The 22,620-nt window shown below is 50.7% G+C and overlaps 3 protein-coding genes and 1 long non-coding RNA gene across 5 annotated transcripts; 2 read left to right on the top strand and 2 right to left on the bottom strand.

Moving 5' to 3' along the window:
- Window positions 1–41: 41 nt before the first annotated feature.
- Window positions 42–1,715, bottom strand: TRAPPC4 (trafficking protein particle complex subunit 4). The gene is made up of 5 exons (XM_085081889.1): window positions 1,541–1,715; window positions 1,286–1,460; window positions 1,112–1,215; window positions 891–1,017; window positions 42–518 (listed from the first exon to the last, which is right to left on the bottom strand). Exons 1-5 carry the CDS (start codon window positions 1,713–1,715, stop codon window positions 440–442), a joined length of 660 nt encoding a protein of 219 aa, XP_084938015.1. The 3' UTR covers window positions 42–439.
- Window positions 1,716–1,745: 30 nt separating this feature from the next.
- Window positions 1,746–3,640, top strand: RPS25 (ribosomal protein S25). Its single transcript, XM_085081888.1, has 5 exons — window positions 1,746–1,871; window positions 2,030–2,125; window positions 2,500–2,683; window positions 3,054–3,152; window positions 3,554–3,640. Exons 1-4 carry the CDS (start codon window positions 1,869–1,871, stop codon window positions 3,146–3,148), a joined length of 378 nt encoding a protein of 125 aa, XP_084938014.1. The 5' UTR covers window positions 1,746–1,868; the 3' UTR covers window positions 3,149–3,152; window positions 3,554–3,640.
- Window positions 3,641–3,926: 286 nt separating this feature from the next.
- Window positions 3,927–7,113, bottom strand: CENATAC (centrosomal AT-AC splicing factor). 2 transcript variants are annotated; one of them, XM_085081884.1, is made up of 10 exons: window positions 6,818–7,113; window positions 6,550–6,715; window positions 6,412–6,474; window positions 6,183–6,247; window positions 5,930–6,035; window positions 5,505–5,535; window positions 5,048–5,131; window positions 4,719–4,851; window positions 4,389–4,463; window positions 3,927–4,260 (listed from the first exon to the last, which is right to left on the bottom strand). In XM_085081884.1, the coding sequence occupies exons 1-9, from the start codon at window positions 7,111–7,113 to the stop codon at window positions 4,409–4,411; spliced, it is 999 nt and encodes a 332-aa protein (XP_084938010.1). In that variant the 3' UTR covers window positions 3,927–4,260; window positions 4,389–4,408. The 2 variants fall into 2 exon arrangements, with proteins under 2 accessions (XP_084938010.1, XP_084938011.1); XM_085081885.1 differs by lacking the exon at window positions 4,389–4,463 and having other exon boundaries at window positions 3,927–4,259.
- A 3,595-nt stretch (window positions 7,114–10,708) lies between these two features.
- On the top strand, window positions 10,709–17,353 carry LOC146427628 (uncharacterized). The gene is made up of 3 exons (XR_014856385.1): window positions 10,709–10,851; window positions 11,010–11,100; window positions 15,202–17,353. It is a non-coding gene; the product is annotated as an uncharacterized LOC146427628 (long non-coding RNA).
- The last annotated feature ends 5,267 nt before the right edge of the window (window positions 17,354–22,620 follow it).

Raw genomic sequence — 22,620 nt, forward strand, 5'->3', positions numbered from 1 at the left:
ACTGGCACAAATGATCCCACCAACAGAAAGTAAAACAGCCATTTGTCTCATTAATGAACACTTATTACTTCTATACAGAAACCCTCTGCAATACCATAAGTTAGAGTTATACAGGAAAAATACGTATGTACATTTATGACAGGAAAGAAAAGCACTGACTGTGGCAAGGCCACAGACCCGCACCATCTCCTTCACCCAAGTGCAGCAGAGCTAAAACAGCAAAATAAGGCCCTGTGGCCCAATGTAAACAGTGCTAAGGAATCTGTTTAAGGTAAGTTTCACAGCAAAGGGGATAAACAGTATTTTGGGAGACAGTGAAACATGTTTTGGGGATGTGCAGTCTCTGCTGTGGAGAGGGGAGCTTTGTGAGAGGCCAGCCAGGGAAGGGAGAGGCCCCGCTCTTCAAACTAATGAATCTGTGCAACAGGCGAGACTTTCGCTATGATCCAGGTCCAAAGGGTCCAGCTTTCTCTGCCACCTCCAGAGCAAGTTTCAAATTCTGATCAAATAACTCACACCTGAAACAGTCAGAAAACAAAGCGGGATGACTTTTACCTGTGAAAGTGAGTTACCAGAGCTAACAAAAGACAGGATCTCCACATCCTTTGGCTCTGCATCCTTCAAGGAGAGATTGAGGAAGTTACGACACAGCAACATGACTGCTGTCGTATACAGTAGGGCAGCAGGGTTTGTGCCAAGAAGTGCACCTCTCACTTCCCCAGCAGAGCAGCACTGGAAAGAGCTCAGGTCTGTGTCCTCTCTCTGCAGCAGTGTGCTGTGGCTTCCCCTTAGCCAGTTTTGCTACTAGAGGGCTGTCTGCATTTACTACTGGATAAGCAGAAATCAGTAAGGGGTTGCAGCCAGGTTACTGAAAGTGTGCTTTTCCTTACCTTATTGGCATCTCCAAAGAGTAGAAAGGATTCTTCAGTGCGAAGTCTGAGTAAATCTCATAGATTTTGCGGAGAAGAGCGTCTATCCCTGTCTGCCTTGGGTCAGCAAGAACCATGAATTTGATCCCTGGAGTCATAATGCCAGGAGCATAAGGAAAGCCGAGCACAGAGACAGCCCTGGCAAAGCAAAGCAGTGCCGGGTGCCCAGGGCCCGATGGTACCTGTCAGCGTCTGGAAGCAGTGCAGCTTGAAGGTATCGGTCTCCAGCATCTCGATCCCGGAGCTCCCAACTTCAGGTGAGAGCTGTGATCCAATGGCGAACAGCCTGTGGGAACAGGCCCCTCAGCGCCCCTGCCCGTGCTACCCCCGTCCCGTCACGACCCACCCTGACTCACGAGTGGAACATGGAGGCCAGCATAAGCTTCTCGTTGGAGGAGAGCCGGTGGCGGCCAAAGCGAATAGACACCGGGTAATTGGCAGGGTTACCCAGGAACTCCAGCACGTCCTTCCCGTCCGCCGTGAAGCGACCGTTGACCTCGGCGCCGTTGATGGCGAGCACGGCGTGACCCACTGCGGGGACAGCGCGGCGGCATCAGTCAGTCCGTCAGCCAAAAAGCCCGGCCTCGCCCGGCCCTTCCCACCCGCCGTACCGCGGATGCCGTCCCGCTGCCCGAAGGCGACGACGACGCGCTCGTCATGCGGGCGCAGGACGAGATCGAGCGGAAAGCTGAACGTCTTCTCGGTGTCGGCGCGGGGCGCGTAGTGGTCCAGCTGGTAGATGAGGCCGCCCGCCTTGTTGACCACGTAGACGCTGAAGATCGCCATAGCGCAGTGCCCCAGCAGAGGCACCACCCGCCCCCTGGAAGTGATGTCTAACCCGCCCCGGCAGTGACGTCGCGCCCGCCCGGCGCCCGCCCCTACCCCACGCCGGGCTCTTCCTTTCTCGCCGACATCTTGCGGAGCAGCTGTGGCCGCATCATGGTGAGCGGGATCGGGCCGGAGGGCGGGCGGCGAGCCAGACTGGGTCCTCCGAGAGACGCTGGCGGCTCCTTGACCGGGGCGGGAACCTCTGTGGGGTGCCCACGGGGGCGGCTCCGCGCCTCGCCTCTTACCCCCCCATCCTTCTCACCCTCTCGCAGCCGCCCAAAGACGATAAGAAGAAAAAGGACGCGGGCAAGTCCGCCAAGAAGGACAAGGACCCGGTCAACAAGTCCGGCGGCAAAGCCAAGAAGAAGGTGGGAGCCGGCGGGAATGAGGGCTCGGAGGGCGGCAGGATCCCTGGGCCTACAGCATGGCCGGGCCCCGAGAGTATGAGGGCGGGGCGGGAATCTTGTTAGAGGGGCCAGCTCTTCATCTGCCTGCAAGTTGTACATAACAGTGTTAAACCCGAGAAACAGAAGGCTTTAGTGCTTTTATTTTTAGATTCTGCAGGTATAATCTGCAACACGTTTGTTTGCAAAGGCGATTTTATGCATCTCATTAGTCCTTTAGTTTGGGATTATTTCATGTCTGGGGTTATCCTAGTTATTGGGGCATCCTTTAATTCGATTTTTTGTTCTTGCTTACAAGGTGGCTTAGGGGGGTTATTTTTTCTCTTCTTTTCAAGTAGAAGTGGTCCAAGGGGAAAGTGAGAGACAAGTTGAACAACCTTGTCCTGTTTGACAAGGCCACATATGACAAACTGTGCAAAGAAGTGCCCAACTACAAGCTCATCACACCTGCAGTTGTCTCAGAAAGGCTGAAGATTCGAGGCTCCCTGGCTCGGGCTGCACTCCAGGAGCTGCTCAGCAAAGGTGAGCACTCAAAACTAGAAAAAAACAGCTGCTTGAATTGGCTGCTTGGTTTTCCTTGCTTGCCCAGCAGCTTTCCTGCAACGTGTGAAGTGCTCCATGCATAAATTGGTTTTGGGGAGCTCCTGCCTTTGGTTGCATTTCAGAAGTGCTCCAGAGTACAGAGCAGCAGTTCTGCTACGTAGAGGCAAGAAAAATGTTACCAGAAAGATGGGCTGTCATGTAACTGCAGCTAGATGGGAAAAAAAGACTTGCATAAGCTGCCATTTCCTAGTATTTCTTCCTGTATGTTGCCCTGTCTCACTAGGAGGGACCTCAACATCCCTGCCATCTGTCAGTATATTCACACTGACATAATTTTGGTTTTTTGTAGGTTTGATCAAACTGGTGTCCAAGCACCGAGCCCAAGTGATCTATACCCGAAACACGAAAGGCGGAGATGCGCCTGCTGCGGGGGAGGATGCATAGGGAGGTGAGGCCAGGTGCTGAGGAGCTGAATTGTGCTGTCAGGAACTAATGGACAGCTATGCAATGTGTAATGGGCAACTTCCCCATGGCTGTGGTGGGTTGGTCTTCCAGACACTCAAGACTGTTAAGGTCACAGCCTGAGCAAGTTCCTGGGGGAACACTACTGGAAGCATCAGTTCTCCAGAATTAAATAATGATTTGTGATTTTGTCCCTGTGCCCACTGGATGGGGAAAGCATCATTCGTTCCCCTCTTTGTGGCCTGTGGGGCAAATGGGCACTTGTCTTCCCTGCTCTCACAGGGCACCATGGCCAAGTGTTCCTGCTGGAACAAAACTGTCAAATTGTTTGCTTTGTGCTAGCCTGCTTTCACCTGGTTTTCTGATTGGGGACTTCTTACTTTGCAGGTTCTCCAGTGACTTCGTCAACAATACATCATATGAAAATGCACACAATAAAATTACTGATTATGATTTTTCTTGGTTTTTCAAGAATGTGTATGTTTCAGTATAGATGCATTATTGGTATTGGATTCTGGTTGAGGTCACAGCTGTTATCATCTACCAACCAGTTTTGGCCTTTATTAATGTTACAAATGTGTTGCTAAAAGGGGAGAAACTTATACGTCACCTACAGCAGCCAGTGATGGTAGACCATGTAAAGGATGAGTGTTAGAATAAAGGGAAGCAAGATAAATTTGAATGAAAATATCAGCTATCTAGCGTTAGTTGCGTGCAGGGTGGGCCCTGTATTTGAAATGAGTTTCAGTTGGTCTACAGAGGCATTTTAAAACAAAGTTTATTTCTCTGAAAATTCTTTCTTCAATGGGATGTTCCATGTCAGCATAGGCCACTGACATCACTTGCTGCATAAAGAAGGCTTTCTGACTGTGAAGGTATGGCATCTGCAGGAGCCTCTCCTTGCTGGCAGGACCTGACTTTGTGTAGCTTTAGATGTGATGGCCCAGATGAACACTGCATCTTTACAGAGCAGTCAGCAACAACAAAACTGCAGCTACCTGCAGTCAACCTTTCCACAGCAGAGCTGGGTGTCTGGTGTTCCTCATCTGATCACCTTTTTTTCTTTTCCCCTGATTCAGTTCTAAACTGATGCCTGAAAGAGAGCATAGACATCAGACTGCAGTAGCCTTTAGACAGAGATAATGAACACTCTCCTCAAAAAAGTAAGAAAGTGCTGTGCGTAGTGTTTTGGCATGGAAGCTCTCTCAGTATCTTTGTTATGTCAGTGACTGGTAGCTCCAGCTAGCTGACAGAGAGTTCTGGCACATTAGTGATGTCAGTGAGACAGTATGTGGGTCTGAAAGGTGAGCCAAACAAAAGGAGGCAGATGCCTTCATGTGCATGGCCTTTACAGCCACAAGCATGCTTCACCTTGCAAGCCATGTGTGCACTGCTCCGGGACAAGAGTGATACTCTGCCTGGATTAAGCACCGTGTGGCGTAACTCATATGGCAAGATGTCTTATGCTTGCTGCTAGCTCAGAGCCTGCTCCATAAATAGCTTGCATGGACAGAAGTCACAGACTCTCTCCCTGGCATCCATCTGTGCTTACCTGGACTGCCACCTCCTGCCATGATTCCATACACGCCCAAAGGAAGGGAGCCAGCTGTCACTTGTCTGAGAGGTATGGTCAAAGTTGGCACCAACACGCTCCACTGGGAGCTTTTTCAGCTTCTGCTTCTCCTCTGAAAAAGAAAATAGAATTGTAGAGTGGTTTGGGTTGGGAGGGAACTTAAAGATCATGTTGCTGCAACCTGCTGTGGCAACACTTTCACCTAGACCTCACTGCTCAAAAGCCCAAATCTGTTCAGCAAAATTTTTTCAAATTGTTTTTTGTTCTCTAGCTTGGTAAAATGACTAAAAGGTATACAAGCTGCTCACTGTGTTTGAGAAATTCCTCATAGGAAGGTCCAATTTCTTGTTTACTTCCATCTTCTTCCTCTGTTAGCCATGGAGGTTTTGCTCCTAGAAGTCACAGGGAATACTTATTTAGTCACTGAAGTTATCCTAAACTGTGACAGGAAAAGTGTCCCCTCTTTCCCTTCTGCTGCTTGCTCTACCAAGCAAGCAACAAAATGAACTCTGGGTGTTCTGAGAAAAAGGAGCTGGCTTCCTCAGTTAAGGCCAGGACAGATCACACACTCCACATCATGCACTCCCCACAGCAGCAGCATCAACAAAGTTTTTACGATGCTGAAGTGTACTGTAGTATATCAGATACTGCCAAAAGAGTGAGCACCTCCTGGTTGTGCTGCAACTGATTCAAAACTGTTCTGAGTTATCCCTGCGACATTTGCAAGCAAGTTGAGGTAGAGAGTCATGATGCAAGTGCACTTACCTGTGTGAACATTTCCTTTTCTTTCTGTTTCCTGTTAACAGGAACATAAAATGCTTATGAGAATCTTATATACATAAGATAGTATTGAATTGAGTATCTCTCAACAGAAAGGCATTGTCTTCATTCCCTTCCAGAATCAAGTTCTATTACCGAAAGGCAGAGGAAGGCTCTTCTCAGTATTTTAAAAAATACAAGTATTTTAAAGAAGAATACTTTTAACATGTTTTTTCAATTTTTCACAGCATATTAAAGAATGTTTGCTTAATGAAAGTTAAACCTGGATAACTGAAACAGGGCTAGCTGCTTGCCCAAATCCACAAAGCTGTTTTTTTTGTAATGGAGATCACCCCTTCTTCTGATTTGCGACGTGCTGTAGGTGACTTGCAGTTGAATCAAAGTCACACTCGCTAGCCAGTCACACCTACCTGGTGGCCAATGAAGGTCAGAACCTGGCCTGATTCCATCCAGGCTAAATCAGGTCCTGTCTGTATTCCACTTGGGCCAGGCTGTTCTGCAGCACAGGGGCTGTCCCTGAAATAAGATGACGCTGCTTACTCTAGCACAGACAAAAGTTTGTGAAAGATTTGCAAGGTCCTGATAATGACAGTGTCAACTCCCCATGTGTCGGGTACTTTGAGCAGGGATGTATCAGCCAGCGCTAAGGAAAGTGGTGCTCACCGTTCAGGTCCTGCCGGGAGCCTGCAGACAGAAGGTCCTGCACAAAGTTCTGGCTCTGTTTGAAGCTGAGTGCAATTCAGGAAAAAGGAACAATATTTCTGGTACTGAGCACAGCCCCCACCCAGACGCCCCCAGTCCCTCCCGAGTGCACCCGGGTGCCGGTGGGGGTGCGCAGTGCAGTGCCCGGTCCCCTCCAGGGTGCAGCCAGGGCAGGATACAGCTCACCGACCTGGAGCGCGGCCTGTACCGTCTCTCGCTGCCGGCGCTCGGCCTCCCGGATGTCGGCCGCCATCTGCGGGGAAAGAGCGGTGAGGCGGGGCTAGCGGAGGCCGGGCCGGTGCCGATGCGGGGAGGCGGCCGAGGGTACCTGGAGGATGCGCTCCTCCTCCCGCCGCTGGTGCTCGGCCAGCGCCCGCTCTAGAGCCTGCGCGAACCGTTCGTACTCCTCGGCCGGCACCAGGCACTGCTCACGCAGCGCCGCCTCCGCCCGGTGCTCCCGCCAGAATCGCGCCGTCTCCCTGCGGTGCTCGGGCCTGCGGGACACCGTGATACCGTCAGCACCGTCCGCACCCGGCCACGTGCCGCAGCAGCCCGGCCTGCGGCAGCATCAGCCCACCCCATTCCTGCCCACGCACCCGGCTAAGTGCCGCAGCAGCCCGGCTTGCAGCAGCGCCAGCTCGCCGCTCCGCCCGTCCCGCCGCACGCTGCGCCCGCAGCACGGGCACCACACGCGCCTATCGTGCTCCGCTGGGTCGTAGCGCCGCACGGCCACGGCCACATCGGCCACGGCCGCCGCCGCCCGCGCCGCCGCCGTCGCCTCCTGCAGCTGGGCCAGCACCTCCCGCAGCCGCCGGCGATGCCCTGCGCTGTACAGGTGCCGGCGGCCCGTGAAGGCGCTGCGGCGGCACAGCCCACAATAGTGCACGGCCATAGCGCTCGGGCCGCGGAGCGCAGGCGCGGAGGCTAGACCCAGCCCCTCCGAGCTGAGCGTCCCGGGCGTCTCAGTGCTGCCATCCAGTGTAGCCAAGCCGTGCAAACTGGCTGTGTATTCTGCAGGAAAGCGGGTAACTCCTGAGCTCTGCCTTGCCACTTCTGCTTTCCCAGGGAGAGAGATCTTGATCAGACTGATGGAGCCGATTTGTGGCAAATTAAATGTAAATCTCCCAGTCTAGCAATTCCTTATGACTTATGGTTTATCCAGGAGCTCATGCTTGTATCCTAAAGTTGTGTCATTTTTTGGCCCCCCTCTAGCTTCAGAAGGTAGAACAGAAGATGGAAGAGAACTTGCTATCACATGCAGAAGGCCAAAGTACCCAGCATTTCAGTATGCATAATAAGGAAGTTGAAAACATAGAGAGTTGACAAGCTGGAGGTGCCTTGGCTCAGGACATCTGGATTCTTCAAAGCTAGCTCTTTTCGGGTTGAGTGTTACCTGCACAGAAGCCAACTGATGAGATAGTTTAACTGAAAATGGGTCTTGCCTACTCCCACACACTTGTAACCACAGTTACTACAGTGAAGTTTTGTAAGGCTGCAGGCTGGAATCAAGTGCAGTTCTTGTTTTTTTGCTGATTCCCATCTCCTAGCATTTCAGATTAAAACTTCTTTGAAAATCATGAGAAAAAGCATTTCAGATTTGAGACTTAACTGTGAGTGTGCTCAATTGCTTCTCAGGGTGTCTGACTTTTGTGTGTGCATGTACGGTGTAGGTATGTGCCTTCGGCCAGGCTTATGGCTTCAAGTGAATGTGCTCTTTCACTTGAAAGCAAGCCAGAGACACTATTTGCTCCTGTTTTTAAAAAATGTTGGTGCAAGCTTCCCTGAAGATAGGGCAGGTCTATAGCTTGGCTTCCGATTCAGAGTTGTTACTCGAGTTTGGCTTGATGGCTCTGACATTCCTCAGCCCCTGAAAGCTTTGAATTTGTACAGAGTGACATCTGCTTGTCTGTGGCAACACAAGACTATGAAAGGATATAATCTCTTGTTTGGGTTTTGCCCAGCCAATGGCATTTGTTTGGAAGGAAGCTCAGTGGATTTGGTGGGGACTCTTGAGGATACTGGTCATGCCAAGCAACTGTGGGGGTTGTGTGTATATATATATATATATATATATATATTTCCCTGTAGTAGAACAGAGACTAATTTCCAGTTGAGTAATTGGTCCTTTTCCCCCTCTTCCTAGTACAGTAGATGTCTGGCTTATCATCACACCAGGCCACTCCTTCTCTGTTGGCAGTGCTTCAGTTCCTTGTGCTGCAGTAAATAGCTGATGCTGTGTAATACAGACAGAGCTCTCAGGATTTGCGTGGGCTGGGGCTAGAAACACTCTTCTCTTAAAGAGAGGCAGCAGAGAACATGAGACAGAGAAGGCTGTGACATCTGGTGAGAGATGCTTGCTCCATTGTCACAGGACCCAGGGCTGTGTCAGAGTACCCAGTTTTTCCTGTGAATACCTAACATGTCTTTGACAGTACCATAGGTAGATGCTGCTGTCATTGTAGCTGTTCATAGTCTCCTCAGGATGTGAGAACAGATGTGCTTGATGAGCATCACAGTCTGTTTTATTAGCTGTATTCTCTTCTGTCTGAATGGATACACTATTTTTCTGGTGAGGGAAAGGTGGCCCCTTACCCCCCACATCCTCAAATTCTGTGAAGTTGCAGTAAAAGAGCTGAACTCATATCTGTCCCTCCTCCCTGATTTTTAAAACCACTTCAAAGGTGAGCTAGCGTAGACAACTGAAGCGACCGGTTCTGCCAGACTCGTTGCTGCTCACCTTTCCTGCCGCTCCCCCGTGGAACAAAGCACAGAATTTCCCTTTGATTTCCCACTTTGAAAGCCATAGGGGACAGAGTTTGAAACAGCCCACAACTTTTTTGGTGTCTCTTCTCCAGCACCTTCCTAAAGTGCTGGGTGGATCAGGACAGGACTCCAGGAAGAAGACCTGGCTTGTGGCTAAATTAGCTGTCTGAGCAGGTTGGCCAATGGGATGCTCCATCCCTCTTGGGTGTTGCAACCAGCATCCCCTCGGTTTGTGGGTAGGGTGAGGTAACACTGCAACAACAGGGAGAAGGAGCCACAGTGTCTGGGAGTCGGTGGCTTTGACTAACACACACAGGAGTTCCAGAGTCCAGCCTAGCTGCCTGTCACCAGCAGTACATGCCATCTTCTGGCACAGCTACTGCCCCAGGGACAGAGAGGTCTGCCTGTTCTCCATTTCTTTCTGCCAAGAAGAGGTGGCATGTGGCACAGTGGAGTGCATGCTGCTGGCCTCTTGCTATGTAGGAAGGAGAAAAGTGGTGAGTTTCGTTGCCTCAACCAGTGTCCAAGGCACAGGCTGCTTGCCCTCTCTGAAAGGGATCACGAATGTGAGGCTGAATGGAGAGGCAGAGAGGAAATCAGGGGCTGTTTTTGCAATGTGAATTTCTCCACTTCCTTCTGTGTCATCAGGGCTTGAGAGGTTTGCAAAGCTTTAACACATAAGGCTGTCACTTGCAAGCAGGCAGTGATGCAGCCCATTCCTGGCCTGGTGCAGACTACCAGTCCTGAATCAAGAGCCCCACCTCAGTGTCCCAGAGCTCTCTTAGCAAAATACAAACAGAGATTGTCTCTGCTCAGCTTATAGGATGACAGGATCATGCCTTGCAGAAATGCAGCTGCACAGCACATGCATGGTATTTAGTGCAGGTGCTGCAGTTTGTGGCTGTGATGCTCAGAAGCAGTGGTATGCTGACTCAGTGCAGGGAGCAGTAGGATAATAAAGCAGTAGGAATTGGTCATGTTGAAGGAAGTACCAGATGATAGTCTTGAGTTAAGGTTAATTAAACTGATCTCTGTTATTCTGGTGAAACTCTCCATGCTTTATAGGTGGTGTCACTTTTGTATGTATTGTGAAGCTGCAAAATCAAGAGGAAACCTCCTTTGTCTGCTGATTCAGGGCCAGGCTGGATGCCTGTATAAGACTGCTTATGTGACAGTGTTGAAAATGCAAATATATTTCTGCGTGCATCTGTGTGTGTGTCTGTGCATGTTCTCTCATGTGCTCCCTCTCAGACCCCAGGTGCAAGAAGTGATGCTGGAATCATACTCAGCTGCTTACAACAGGATGACCCATGTGTTGGGGCTTAAGCCTCTGTGTAAGACCATTCTCTGTGATTCAACCCTGATCATCCTGCTAGTGGAGAGTCACTGAGATTAGGAGGACCATATCAGTGAAGATTTAGTGTGATAAAAAACATTCTCTTAACACTGCTGTTTGAAACAGGGATATTGTATCTTTAAGGCACCCCCTTCTCACTCCCCTAATACCTCTAGGCCTCTGAATGATTGTGGAGGAGAGGATCAGTGCAGGAGTTTAAGGCATCTTTCCCTGCCCTGCTGCATTGCTCACTTGCTGCTCCGAAGGCTGTGCTTTGCTGTTTCCATGGAAACCATTAGTTGCTAAGCAACTGGAGCATCATCTGTGCTGAGCCCTTGCATCTAATTATCCCATCACAGTGGCTGAGAGGGGCTGGGGGGGGATTAATTCCTCTACCATGGCAGATCCATTGACAACACTTTAGTCACATTTAAAGGGACATTGTCTCCCTTCTGCCACACTTATGAGGAGGAATAGGAATTTCTGCAAGCAGTGAACACTCTGTGCTCATGGCATGCTTGGAGACTGGAGGTCCTTGCATGGAGCTCTGCTGGGAGCTCTTCTTTCTGTTCCAGTTATGCATGATGCACTTAGCTGTATATTTGGATCATGCAGTCTTTGCCTTGTAGACTGTGTCAGGACCATACTTAGAGTTGTTCATGTATTTCTTTTGTGTTGTGGTCACCTAGATGCTGCCCTTACTGTGTCTGTCCCAAGAACCTGATGTCACGTCTGCTCTGTGAAGTATTGCTAATTCTTCAGAACTTGGCAGTGGAAGAGGTGGGCAGCTCTCTGTCTTCTGTCTGCAAACGTTGCATAGCTTGGTATTCAGTTCAATATTAACTTACTGTTTGCTTCTGGGAGGAATAGAGATTGTCATCAAGGAGCACTGAAAGCCTGATGAGTCAAGTAACAACTATGAAAAATCTCATTTTCCAGACCTCTGTAAGTGGACAAAGCCACCGGCAGCCTGGTGAATTATGCACATTCAGATAAAATAGCCAGTCTGAGAGCCAATTCTGATTTTAAGTTTGGAAACACAAGCCTGAGGAAGTGTAGGACTCAGTCTCCCCACTGTGACAGATTGCATCGGAATGAGGTTCCCAAATTTGTGAAGAGAGTGGTAGTGGTTTGAGTTACCTTCAGACAAATGCCTGAGTTTAGTGAAAATCTGACTGCATCAGGTCCATGCTTGGGTACATTGTATCTGCTTCTTGTCTGCTCCCATCAAGACAGATAGGGACTGATTCCTCCTCAGTTCTCACTTTCTGCCAGAAAATGGATGCTTTGCAATTTACTAAGATAATTGCTTTTCTAGTGGCTGAATCAGTGAGAGTGGGGAGGTCTATTAGAATGTTTTCTTGTTTTTTTACTGCCTAGATCTGTGAGCCAGTTGAGAGTTACTACGAAGTTCCCTAGCAGCATTTGCTGTGCTTTGTATAAACAGTGAGGATATAGCTTCAGCAGGAGGGTGGTCCATTCTTACTTCTGAAAACAAGAGAATCCCTAATACCTAGAATCCCTAATCCCCAACCTGACTTTGTTTCTATGTTCACCTTTGAGCTGTAATGTCTTTCACTGCAACCAAAGCCTTCAGGCACTATCCAGCTCTGGCAGTGTGTTGTGCCAACATGTTAGCACTGTTTTCACCCATCCCCATTGGCACAGGGCCAGAGCATGTGGCTCTCCAAGGACTGAGTGACCCGGGGCTAGGTGGGATAGAGTAACTTGAGAAGATGGAGCAGGTGCCTCCCCCCTGCCCTCAGAGTAGACAGATGATGGTGATTATTATTAAGAGCTCTCCTAATGATCTCAGGGAGGGGCAAGTGGAGGAGGGAGACATATTTTGTCATGAAAATGGGAAATGTAATTAAAGTCCATATGTTAATTAAGAGCTAGAGGGGAGAAATAGATGGATTTCTTCCTGAAGTCTCATTGGCACTGGCAGTTGGGCACTCTGCATAATGCTTCTCAACACGGAAGAAAGGCTTTGAAGGAGTGGTGTGGAAGAGAGAAGTTTTGCACAGAGGGTCTCATGGCTTTGAGCAGAGCACATAGTGTCAAGGAAAAGCTTTGTTTTCCCCAGCCAAGGCTGGGAAACTCAAAAGAGGAACAGTGTCCACAACCTTTTGCATTTGGTTCCTTGGTATAAATAGGCAGTGTCAAGAAGAGGTGGTTCAGGCCTGATCACCCATGTGTGTTTCTCTCTGGCCTGCCTAGGCACCTCCCTCAGAAAAGAAGTGAATGTGAGAGAGTTCCTGAGCTGCTGCTGCCCCATCAGCAGTGGGCATTCCAGCCAAGCACAAATGTAGTCCAGTTCCTGGGACAGCAAGTGAGGATATCCCACAGCTCTGTGCAGATCAGGGCAGCTGAAACCTACTCATCTGCCCCTCTGGAAACATGTGAGATGGCTAATCAGGTGCAGGTCCCAGGTGGTTTCAAATGCTCTAATATAGAATTTTATGCTTGCTTTTCTTTCACCAGTCAGAAATCTATGGAATTACTGCTCTGCTTCTCTGACAGGGCAGGTACAGTGGAAGGACCTCACAGGTTTGGGTATTTGACTCTTTTGCCATGTGGGAGAAATCTGCAGAAACACGTTTGGAAATATCTTCCCTCTTTGTAGCTTGGCACTAATGTATTTAACAGGGGAATCCTCTGCTCCTTCAGCTGTGCCAGATCCCCATTACCACAGTTTGGGGAAAGGAACTGACTTTTACACATGCCTTGTGGGAAGCTCAAGCATTGTATGGGAAGTGGAGTGGGAAGGAGTAGAGGGGCTTTGAGTGTAGGGGAGTGTGATGCACCTGCTTACGAGAGGATACTGCAGAATTTGAATGCATCTGTGAGGAAAGAGCGTAGTGGTCTGTGTGTGTATGATGCTGTTTTGGGGGAGTAGAGGATAATTCTGCTTCTTTGCAAAAGTGAGAAGGTTGTCCACATGCAGATCTTAAGGGAACTGTTCAAAATGTAGTTTGCCATGTGCTGGGGACTTACAGAGATCAGGGGAAGCAAGTATGCAAGCCTCTGATTCATACACAATGTCCTAGAGACAGGAAGGAGTAATCTAAAAGCTGCTTGAGCCATGTGCTGCATCTTAATGAGGGAGGCAGCACTCACAAAAATGCTGCAGCCCAACTCCTGCTGCCCAGCTTTGCCACCAGTGTGGCTATTTCCCTGCAAAGACCAAAAGGGTTTGTGCTGTTAGATTGTGCCTGACGACTTGTGCAAAACAGTGTGTGTCCTGATGCCATCCAAAGCTAGGTAGAGTGTGTTCCCTTTGCACCCATGGGCTTCTTGGTGAAGAGCAGCAGCACCTCTGTATTTGAGCGGAGGTATCTCTATTCAAGCAGAGCATGGAACAAGGCAGAATCGGACAAATTTGAGAAAGTGCCAAGCACAATGAATTTGATTTGTAAGATTGCTCATGCCTCTCCTAGTGGATTAGTTACGTGTGCTGCTCCTCCTGGAGCAGCACATGTAACTACACAGCACCATTGCACAGTAGCTGGGACAAAGAAATTAAAGTGAGGCAAGGAAATTTGGAAGATAGAAATTCACTGTTAAAGTTGGACTTTGGACAGAACACTGAGTTGAGCAGTGAGACTTCTGGAAAATAATGAGGGATTTGTTGTGGCTTGTTTGAGATATGGTGCTTGAAGTATTGCAGTTCCTTCCAGGTGGCTGGCTGGGTGGAATATTTCCTGGCTATTGGATGGCCAGCAGTGTTTGTAGTTTGCTCCCTGATCTAGAAGTGAAACTGGGGAACTCCTTGGTCTGTCTGTTGGGCTACACTGCATCCTTGTTCTCCCTTTTCACTCTTGTGCCCTCTCTTTTGCTTTTCATTTCCTTTTGGCATCTTGGGGCGTAAAGCATTTCCAAGAAGAACTGACATTAGGAAAGCAGCAGCTGAGGAAGCTTGCCAAATGCTCTACACTGGCTGACAGCTCTTCTCAAAACCAGATGGTTACTAATTAAAGGGAGTCAAGTGGGGAGGCTGCATTGGCCTTTCTCTTTCTTTTTCCTTCCTTTGATTAATAGAGTTTGTGACTTTGGAGGAAGATTGTATTCCTATCTTTCCAGGGAAGTCCTCTTCTAGTGCTTGTAATTGGTGGTGATCCCAGTGCCACAGGACCTTTCTGAGGAAGCAGGCTGACTGTGTACTCTAAGCGCAAGGTAGCTGCCATGGGTGGTAGGACACAAATGCAGTTGTGAAAAGAAGACACGAAGTGGGAGAGGAAAATGAAATATTGGGAAGAGCTCTTCTTAGAGATCTTCTGTGGGACCTTTACTTGAAGCCTTATATTGTCAGTAGAAGAAAGACTTATATCATCCTCAGGGAAATTCTTGTTCCTCAGTCTGCTGCACATTTCACACAGAGGAGCCCTTTACACAGCCAGTCTTAGGCCATCTGTGTGCACGCAGGCTGCTCCATGTGGCTTTTCTCCATGGTACTGGGAGCTGAATGGCTGGGAAGATGAAGGGAAAGCACATGCTTCTTTTATTTTCAAGAACATTTGGTTTCTGGAGCCAATCTTAACAGATGCACTGTCAATGCTTAACGATTTAACCTTGTGTGGAAGAACTGGGTATGAAGAAAACTGCATTGGCAGTAACAAACACCTCCCACTCCAATTCATGTCCAAGAAAAGCGTAGCAGTTTTGTCTTGATTGTATTACAGAGCTGTCGTCCTCCAGCAGGTTCTCTTGCTGAAATCTTGCTCCTCCCCTCTGCCTCTGTCCCTTCTTCCTTCAAATCCAACCTCTTGCCCAATTTAGGTGAATATGCTGTACTTGAAAATACCAGGGCATAGTTAGTTAAGGAACAAAGAAGTGAACAAATGACAATTCTTTAAAATATATAATTGTCATTGTTTGCAGAATTCTGTGGATGCTCTTTGTGAAGCCAAAGCACAAATTTTCTGAAAAAAGCAAAAGACAGCAAGAAGGTGACAGTCAAGAGCCTGGAGCAGCATCTCCTGCCTGCCTCTCAACCACACAGCAGTCACCTGCAGAAACAGGCAGGAAATCTCTCAGCTACAAGGGAAAACCACCCAGGCCACTAGAGACAAAGCAAGACACCTTTGAGGCAAGCAGGAAAGCTCATGGACTTGCCATGTCGAGGACTCCCTTTCATAGGTGTGGGATGAAGAAAAGGCCAAGACAAAGACTACATAAGCAGAATTGTTTCATCTACTAGCTAACAGTCTTGTCATATTTCCCCATTTCCTCCCTCTAACCACTACCTTTATCCCAGTTATCAGAAGTCTTGCAAGCTTCCCCATGCTCTGATAGCCACAGCTCCATGTCCAAGATGGAAAAGGGGAGAGAGACAAGGGGGAAAAAAGAAAAAGGAGTTTTTCCAGAAGCCAATGAATAGCAACTATGAACATAGTTCCCATGGTAACAGCAGGATCCTGGGGAAGAAAAGGGAATGTAAATCGGATTATCAGGGGGATGAACTCAGCCAGGCTGCTCAAACACCACCTGCATCATGTGGCTGAGTGCTGAATCCTATTTTCACCTTAACACCTGACCAGTGCTACACTTCACTCTGCCCCAGAACCACCCAAGGAGGTGAGGTCCCCACAACACAACAGAGCTCATGGGGGTCACTGAGGGAGTCCTATCTCCCACACTCACAGCCCAGAAACTTTCCCTGGAGTGGAGCAGTCTCCCTGTAATCAATGCAATATATTACTTTCAGTGTCTGACATCTTAGCCATAAATGAGGAGGAGGCTCAAAAGTTCTCTGGACATAAAAGAAAAAGATAAAAAAATCCAAGAGAAGTAACTCACAAGACCCAAGATCTATGCTCCTCCACCCACAGGGGAGAGCGAGTACTCCTCTGTGACACTCTAGCAAGGACTTACACTCCATGGAGTGAATACAGTGAAATCAAGGTGGCTTTCAAAAATGTCAGAAGCACAGCCATTCCAGCATCAGAATGACTTAAACCAGCACATTCAACAGCAGCAGAGCCTGTTTGAAGCAGGGCTCTCGGGCTCGGGAACAATCTTCCCAAACTGAGAAAGGACTTCAGCATTTGGGCTGCTCTATAGACCCAGCTCTCCTGCACTGCCTAGGCTGCTCTCTGCAGACTATCTGCCTGTGCTTTCCAGCCTGGAAAGGGTTAAATCTCAAAAGCATCTCCTGGGGGTTTGCTACTTCTTTTCATCTCTGGTTTATTTCTTCAAAGACAGAGATCAGCTGTCTGGATCTGGCTTGACCTCACAGCAAAGCCTGTGGCCACACTCTACAGCACAGATTGCCTGTCTGCAGAGGGACACACAGATTTGCTGTGCTGGAGCCCTTTTGGAGGTGGGCATGCATATTTCATGACAGGGAGAGGATGCTTCAGCAGCATGATGCAGATGTAGATTTGTACTGTGCTGTTAGGGACAAAGGAGAACAGACCCCAGGTGAGTATCTCCAGGTCCCAGGAGGTCCACTGAGAAGATAAGGCTCCCAAGGGTAAAGGCCTCCTGGGTCCACACACCATTTTTCTGCAAGGCCAACAGTACAACAAGCCACAGGTGATGTCAGCAGCTCCTGCACACACCTGCCACCCATTCCCTAGATGCGGTCTCCCAGCGGGAGAGCCGCCCTACCCTCCCCGCCCAGGCCCGCGGAAGGGCCAGGACGTGTCCGCCCTGCCCGGTCTGCCGGGGGAGCCACCGGGGCGCTGCCCGCGACTCCCGGCAGAGGCGGTTCCGCTTGCGCTCGCCAGGTGGCGCCACCGGGCCCCGACGCCAGCCCCGCACCGCCCGCCGTGCCCTGCAGGACGGTCCCGCCGCCCCCCGCCTCGGCCTTGCGTACCCCGGATCGGTGGTGGCGGGAAGCAGGCTGTGCCCGCAGAGCGCCAAGAGTCTCTCCCTCACTGAGGTGAGACCTTTCTGTCTCTTCCCTGTGCCCTCTCCATCCCTCTGCACAGGCAGCGAGGGATGCGCGACTGCTCCCAAGGCTGGAGCAGCCGCCCCTCTGTAAGGGCGGCAGGCACTAGCACGAATGTTCAATAACGCTGGCACTGGACAGGAGGAGCTTGAGGAGAGGCAGTCAGCCTCCAGGACTGAGCTCACTGTGCTAGGCACTGTGGAAAGGGCAGGCAGGAGTTTTAGAATTCCTCTCAGTTTCTAGGGCTGCATGCAAAGGGCAGGTTGTCAGAGAGTTCCTCTGAGTCAATAGGGTTTCACACAAAGGGCAGGTTGTCAGAGAAGGTGGAGCATGAGAGGACGCAGAACAGAAATGCAAATAATAAGTAGCTGCTCAGGGATCGGGTGATCTTGTAAAGAAGGACCATTTTTTTTTTGTCCCAAATTGTGTAGGGTCCTCACAGCATTTGGACACGGCACTCAGCACTTCCAGCCTGGCAGTACCATCAGATTTATGTAAATACACATATGTTTTGGGAGACAGAGTTACAAATGAAACACGGCTGGGTGAAAACCTAGGAAACAGAGCCTGAACACACAGGTAGAGCTCGTGGCTTCACTCAGATGGTCACCCATGCTGGAACATGCAGAGCACATGAGCCTAGCCAGGCAGCTGAGTGTTGATGCAGGTGAATCTGGCTATGTCAGCCCTTTGTGCCAGGGCATATGCCCTGTTTCCCCACAAAACAGGTCTGCTGCTGAGATGCCAGGGAGAGATTTGTCCCCAAGCTAGAGATTTGTGTGGTTGAGGCATTGCACATGCCAAGATGCACATTAATGTCTTAGGAACAGAGGACTGTATGTGGGAATAATGGGAGTCTTAAGTGGTAGTCTAAGTGACCACCAAAACAAGTCCTTGCCATGCTGGCAGATGGCACAAGGCAGCAGCTTGCTAACTTTTCCTGGTACGACCCACTTTACAGAGTGCTGATTTCAAGTGACCCCAAATACTAATAGAGACATTGTATATAATTGGATTTGTGTCAGGCCTGTGACCTCTCTGAAAATTCTCCTGATCTCTGCTCTGCAAGTCATCGGCACAGGCTTGCACATTTGAAGTGACCAAGCTTCCAGGAGTCCTCTGGAGATAAAAGCACTGAGTAAATAAATCAAAGGGAGGGATTGGTCTGTTTCTAGTTCTGCCTTACTGTAAGACTGTAGTAGCAGTGACAGCAAAAGCTGTTCTTGCACCTTCCTTGACTATCTCCTTATTCTCTGGTATGAGGCACCACAGATTGCTTGCTCTACAGTGTAGCTCTAGGGCTGGCGTCCATGTGCTGCGCTCTGTTCCTGCTGTTTGTGGTTGCACATGCTCGTGCGTGCCTGCAGAACGTGTGTCTACCCCGGCACAGTTGCCAATACCCATCCCGGGCACATCTGCATGATGATTTGCCCGTCTGCGATGTGTGTTTTCCTGCGCACGTGTGCATGGTGTGTGCTGTGCACGCCGAGGCTGCTTGGGTGTCCCGCTGTGCCAAGCAGGGATAGGGGCGGCGTAGAGAGAGTCCCGGTCAGGAGCGGAGGGCGGGCTGTCGGAGCGGACGTGGAGCTCCGGGAGCCGCCGGTCTGTTTCAGCAGGCGCGGAATCCCGCGCTGCCCATGTGGAGGCTGTTTCTGCTTGCGTGGCCAGCCGGGATGCCCCGGAATGGAAGATCCCGCCAGCGGCGGGAAGCCCCGCATCCCTGCCGAGACCCCCGGCCGCCGGCTCCCTCCCGCCTGGATTTTGGGCGAGGGCTCTGCGTGCTTTGTGCCGCCGAGGGCCGCGGCCGCGGAGCCAGTCCCGCCGCTCAGTGTTTCCAGACCCGCACTTGGCGGAAGGCGCCGTATCAGGATAAGAGTCCCCGCCGCCGCCACCCGCCCTCTCCCGCCAGCCCGACCCCGGGGGCGATGGGAGGCGCTGGCTCCGCCGATGGCCGCGTTTATCACGCTGGTGGCCTCGCCAAATGATTTAACCCTTCGCGTCTCCTCCGCAGGCGCCGAAAGCGGGAGCGGTGCCCGGCCCCGCAGACTGCCCGGTAGGCTCCGACTCTCCTGGCCCTAGCGGGTGGCAGAGGCAGAAGTTCCCTCGCAGCTCCGGCGCCAGTAAATCCCAGCCTTTTCTCGGTTTGCTGCTTGGCAGGTTCTGCCCTGGACAGCAGCAGTGTCCCAAGACCAGGAACAGCCAAGCCAGGGCTCCACTCAGAGCAGCCCAAATACATCTAGAGCAGCTAGCAAAGGCCGTCTGAGGCCAGGAAGTTGTGATAGGAGTTGAGTTCATATCCCATGCCAGGATTTCAGCAGCATCAGGTGGACCTGAGATTATTTCCTAAGGGCTGCAGTGAGCATCTGAGATGTTGGGAGGATAAGGCTGGCATTCAGGGTGTGCAGGAGTAACAAGGAGGGAAGAAGACTTGAAGAGCTGCATCCCGCCTGTTACCCATACAGGCATCAGGAGTGCACCAGGCACCACAGCAATAGGAAGGCATCCAGGATGCTGAGTCTTGGTGTCTTTGTGATCCTGGAACCATGTCAGGAGTCTGTCTTTGCTAGATGATGGTCTGTCAGCCATGCTGTGGCTGCAGCAGCATATTTTCATTTAAAAGAGGATGTCTCAGTTTGATTCAATTCTCCCTCAGTACCTCAGTGCAGGCTGTGTTTTGCCTTTAGGACTGCAGCAAAAGAAAATCCCAGCATATGGAAGGGGGTCACTGCCCAGCTCTAGAGTGAGGATGCTAAACAGGAGACGCTGGCTGGCTGGCTGGCTGGCTGGCTGCATTGCTTCATGTGCTGTCTTTGGGCTTCCAAGTTTCTTTTGACTGCAGTGGGCAAACAGTCTTGGTCTGCTGGAGATGTGATGGTTAATAAGGAAAGGGCATCCTGTTTAAAAGGAGAAGCCAAACTGGGCACTTCTGATTCTGTTCAGGTCCATCTAGACAATGGCACAGGCTGCCTAGGCAGCTGCAGAGGTGGCAAAGGTAGTGCAGGCTCTTTGTAGTGGCCTGCTGGTGGTGGCTGTCCTGCTCGAACTCCAGTGAGCATGACATGAGGGAACCCATTCTTCCCCAGCTGGCTGAAGGATTGGGTGCAGACCTAGGGCTTCTCCTAGGCTGACTTTTTTCCCTTTTCCCTGAGCAATGGCTTTGTGGTACCATCAAAACAGAAGTGGGATTGAGACCTTTCAATGTAGTCCAAGGGAGATGAGGCACATCAGAGACTCAAGAGCCTATGGGATAGAATCTGTGCCTGTGTCTGAGGGGAAGAAAAGGATATTTTGGTCAGGACTCTGCACAGGGATAGGCAGGTCTGAGAGGAGCATGGGAAGAGATGAAAAGATGTTTTTAGGCCTGAGTCTACCTCAGCAATAGCAACAAAGCCTCTTCCATCCCCTTGCTGGACTGTTGCCTTTCTGTGGGAGAATACAGGATGAATCTGTGCACCAGGTTTGTGGATTTAATGCTGCTGGACTGCTACCACTCCCTGCTCCATAGCTACACGGATCAGCAAAACAGAGAGCTGCTCCTAAAACAGGCATTTCACAGCCCCAGACTCATTTCCTTCAGCACAATTCATCTGGACTCTTCCATCTCTGGGACCTCTGCTGGGGACATGCTGGAGCAATCCACTGGGGAAAACCTTCGCAAAGAGGTGGCTCCAGCTAAATATGAGTCACATAATTAATTTCAGTATAGTTAATAGGGCCTAATTAATAATATTCATAAGTATAATGAGGGCCTTGCCCACAGGGGTCTTGTGAAGGTCTGAACTTAGGGCTGGTGTTCTGGAGATTCAATGGGAATGAACAAGTCCCAGAGCCTCGGACATAGCTTAGGACTGGCTTCCATGTACTCCACATGTCCTTGTCAGCAAAACACAACAGGACAAGGCCGATCCTTCTGACCCTGTAGCCCCGTATTCTCTGCATCCCACAGACGTAAAATGTGTCAGGAGCTTCTTCAGGTCAGATCCAATTCTTCCCAGAGAAGGCTGGAGTCACTGTCACAGATGGCTCCCTCTTGGTCATTAACTAGTTTGGGAGACTTTTGTTTTATATGTTGTATGTATGCTTTGTGACCCAAAGGCAGGAAAACCACATGCAAGGGAGGAACAGGTAACAGCCAGTCTGGGCATCTTGGCTGAGGCTTGCTAAGGTGCTGCTGTACCAGGCAGCTCCTGGGATGAGCTGCTGCCATCGTGGTGGCTTTGGCAGAGAGAGACTTTGAGGAATTCCAGGGAATCTGCTTCACCATCTCTTCCCCTCTCTGTCTCTCCTAATGTGGGCATAATGATAGAGGAGGGAAGTGGAGACTAGAAGTCGTCAAGTGCAGGCAGGGCAGCTAGCCTGGCAGATGTTAATTAAAGGCAGAGGCTCAGTGCTGAACCGGCAGCAGCTGGTCCTCCTGCTGACCTTTTCCAGTCTTGCTTTGCCACTTTCATGTGCGGAGGCTGGGAGAGATGTGAGGGGCTGTGATGTAGAAAGCCCAGAAGGTTGCAGGCAAGGAGCAGGGAGGGAGAGGCAGCCAGAGGACCCAGAGGACAGGTGGTTCCATGTGTTCCCTCTGCATCACACCTGGCTGGAGGGAAGGAGCTGCCTGTCTGCCTCTGGCACTGAGCTGGCACTGTCATGCCAGATAGTGGTGGCTGGGCACTGTTTTTAACCCACTGCGTCTGTGCATGCTGTCTGCAGGGACATGAGCCCAGTGCTGCTACTGGGAAGGATGAAAGTGTGAAAATATGTCACTGCTTGCTGATGAGGCACTTGGGAGCTCACCAGAGATGCAGGGGGATGTATGGCCTCAACACTCCCCTGGAGGAGTGTATCTCCCTTGGGGGGCTAGTGTAAGCAAACGATACTCGATGGAAAGGGATTCCCAGTGCCTGCCCACTTGTGTAGACTGCAGCCCCCCAACGTAAAGCCCAGAGCATCCGCAACCCGCCCCTTCCGTCTGCTTCGGCCTCGGGTGCTTTCCACAGGCACTTCTGCAAACGGGCGAAGCCACCCTGTGCCAGGTGCCAAAGAAGCGACAGCAAAGACCGATGTCTTGGTTGCAACCCCTTCCAGTTGGGGCGGGAAGCAGTCGGCGCTTCTCTCTCTCTCTCTCTCTCCTTCCCTCCATCCTTCGGCAGCCGCCGCCGTTGCTTTTCGCTGGGCCTCGCTGCAGCACCGTCTGTCCGTGGGGAACGGGAGGGCTCCGCCGCATCCCTCTCACCTGCCCTTGGGGAATGAGGGTGTCCGGGGTTTCGCCGCCAGCCCCCCTCGCATGTCCATGGGGAACAGAGCCCCGTTGCTGCCGGTGCCGGTACTCGCCGGTGCCGGGCGGGGTGGGGAGGGGCGGGGCAAGGCGCTCCCTGCCCCGCCCCGCCGGGAGCTCTCCCTAAGCCCCGGTAGGA

This window comes from Lichenostomus cassidix, chromosome 24, assembly GCF_008360975.1.
Source record: "Lichenostomus cassidix isolate B80296 chromosome 24, HeHo_3.0, whole genome shotgun sequence".
Lineage (NCBI taxonomy): Eukaryota > Metazoa > Chordata > Aves > Passeriformes > Meliphagidae > Lichenostomus > Lichenostomus cassidix.

Coding starts and splice junctions, on each gene's coding strand:
- TRAPPC4 (XM_085081889.1), bottom strand. CDS start 1,715: ATGGCGATCTTCAGCGTCTACGTGGTCAACAAGGCGGGCGGCCTCATC. Junction 1,216..1,285: donor CTGGCCTCCATGTTCCACTC/GTGAGTCAGGGT, acceptor CTGTTCCCACAG/GCTGTTCGCCATTGGATCAC. Junction 519..890: donor TCTTTGGAGATGCCAATAAG/GTAAGGAAAAGC, acceptor TGACTGTTTCAG/GTGTGAGTTATTTGATCAGA.
- RPS25 (XM_085081888.1), top strand. Junction 2,126..2,499: donor GCGGCAAAGCCAAGAAGAAG/GTGGGAGCCGGC, acceptor CTTTTCAAGTAG/AAGTGGTCCAAGGGGAAAGT. Junction 2,684..3,053: donor CCAGGAGCTGCTCAGCAAAG/GTGAGCACTCAA, acceptor GGTTTTTTGTAG/GTTTGATCAAACTGGTGTCC.
- CENATAC (XM_085081884.1), bottom strand. CDS start 7,113: ATGGCCGTGCACTATTGTGGGCTGTGCCGCCGCAGCGCCTTCACGGGC. Junction 5,132..5,504: donor AAAAGGAAATGTTCACACAG/GTAAGTGCACTT, acceptor TGTGACTTCTAG/GAGCAAAACCTCCATGGCTA. Junction 4,464..4,718: donor GGCAGGAGGTGGCAGTCCAG/GTAAGCACAGAT, acceptor CTCACCTTTCAG/ACCCACATACTGTCTCACTG.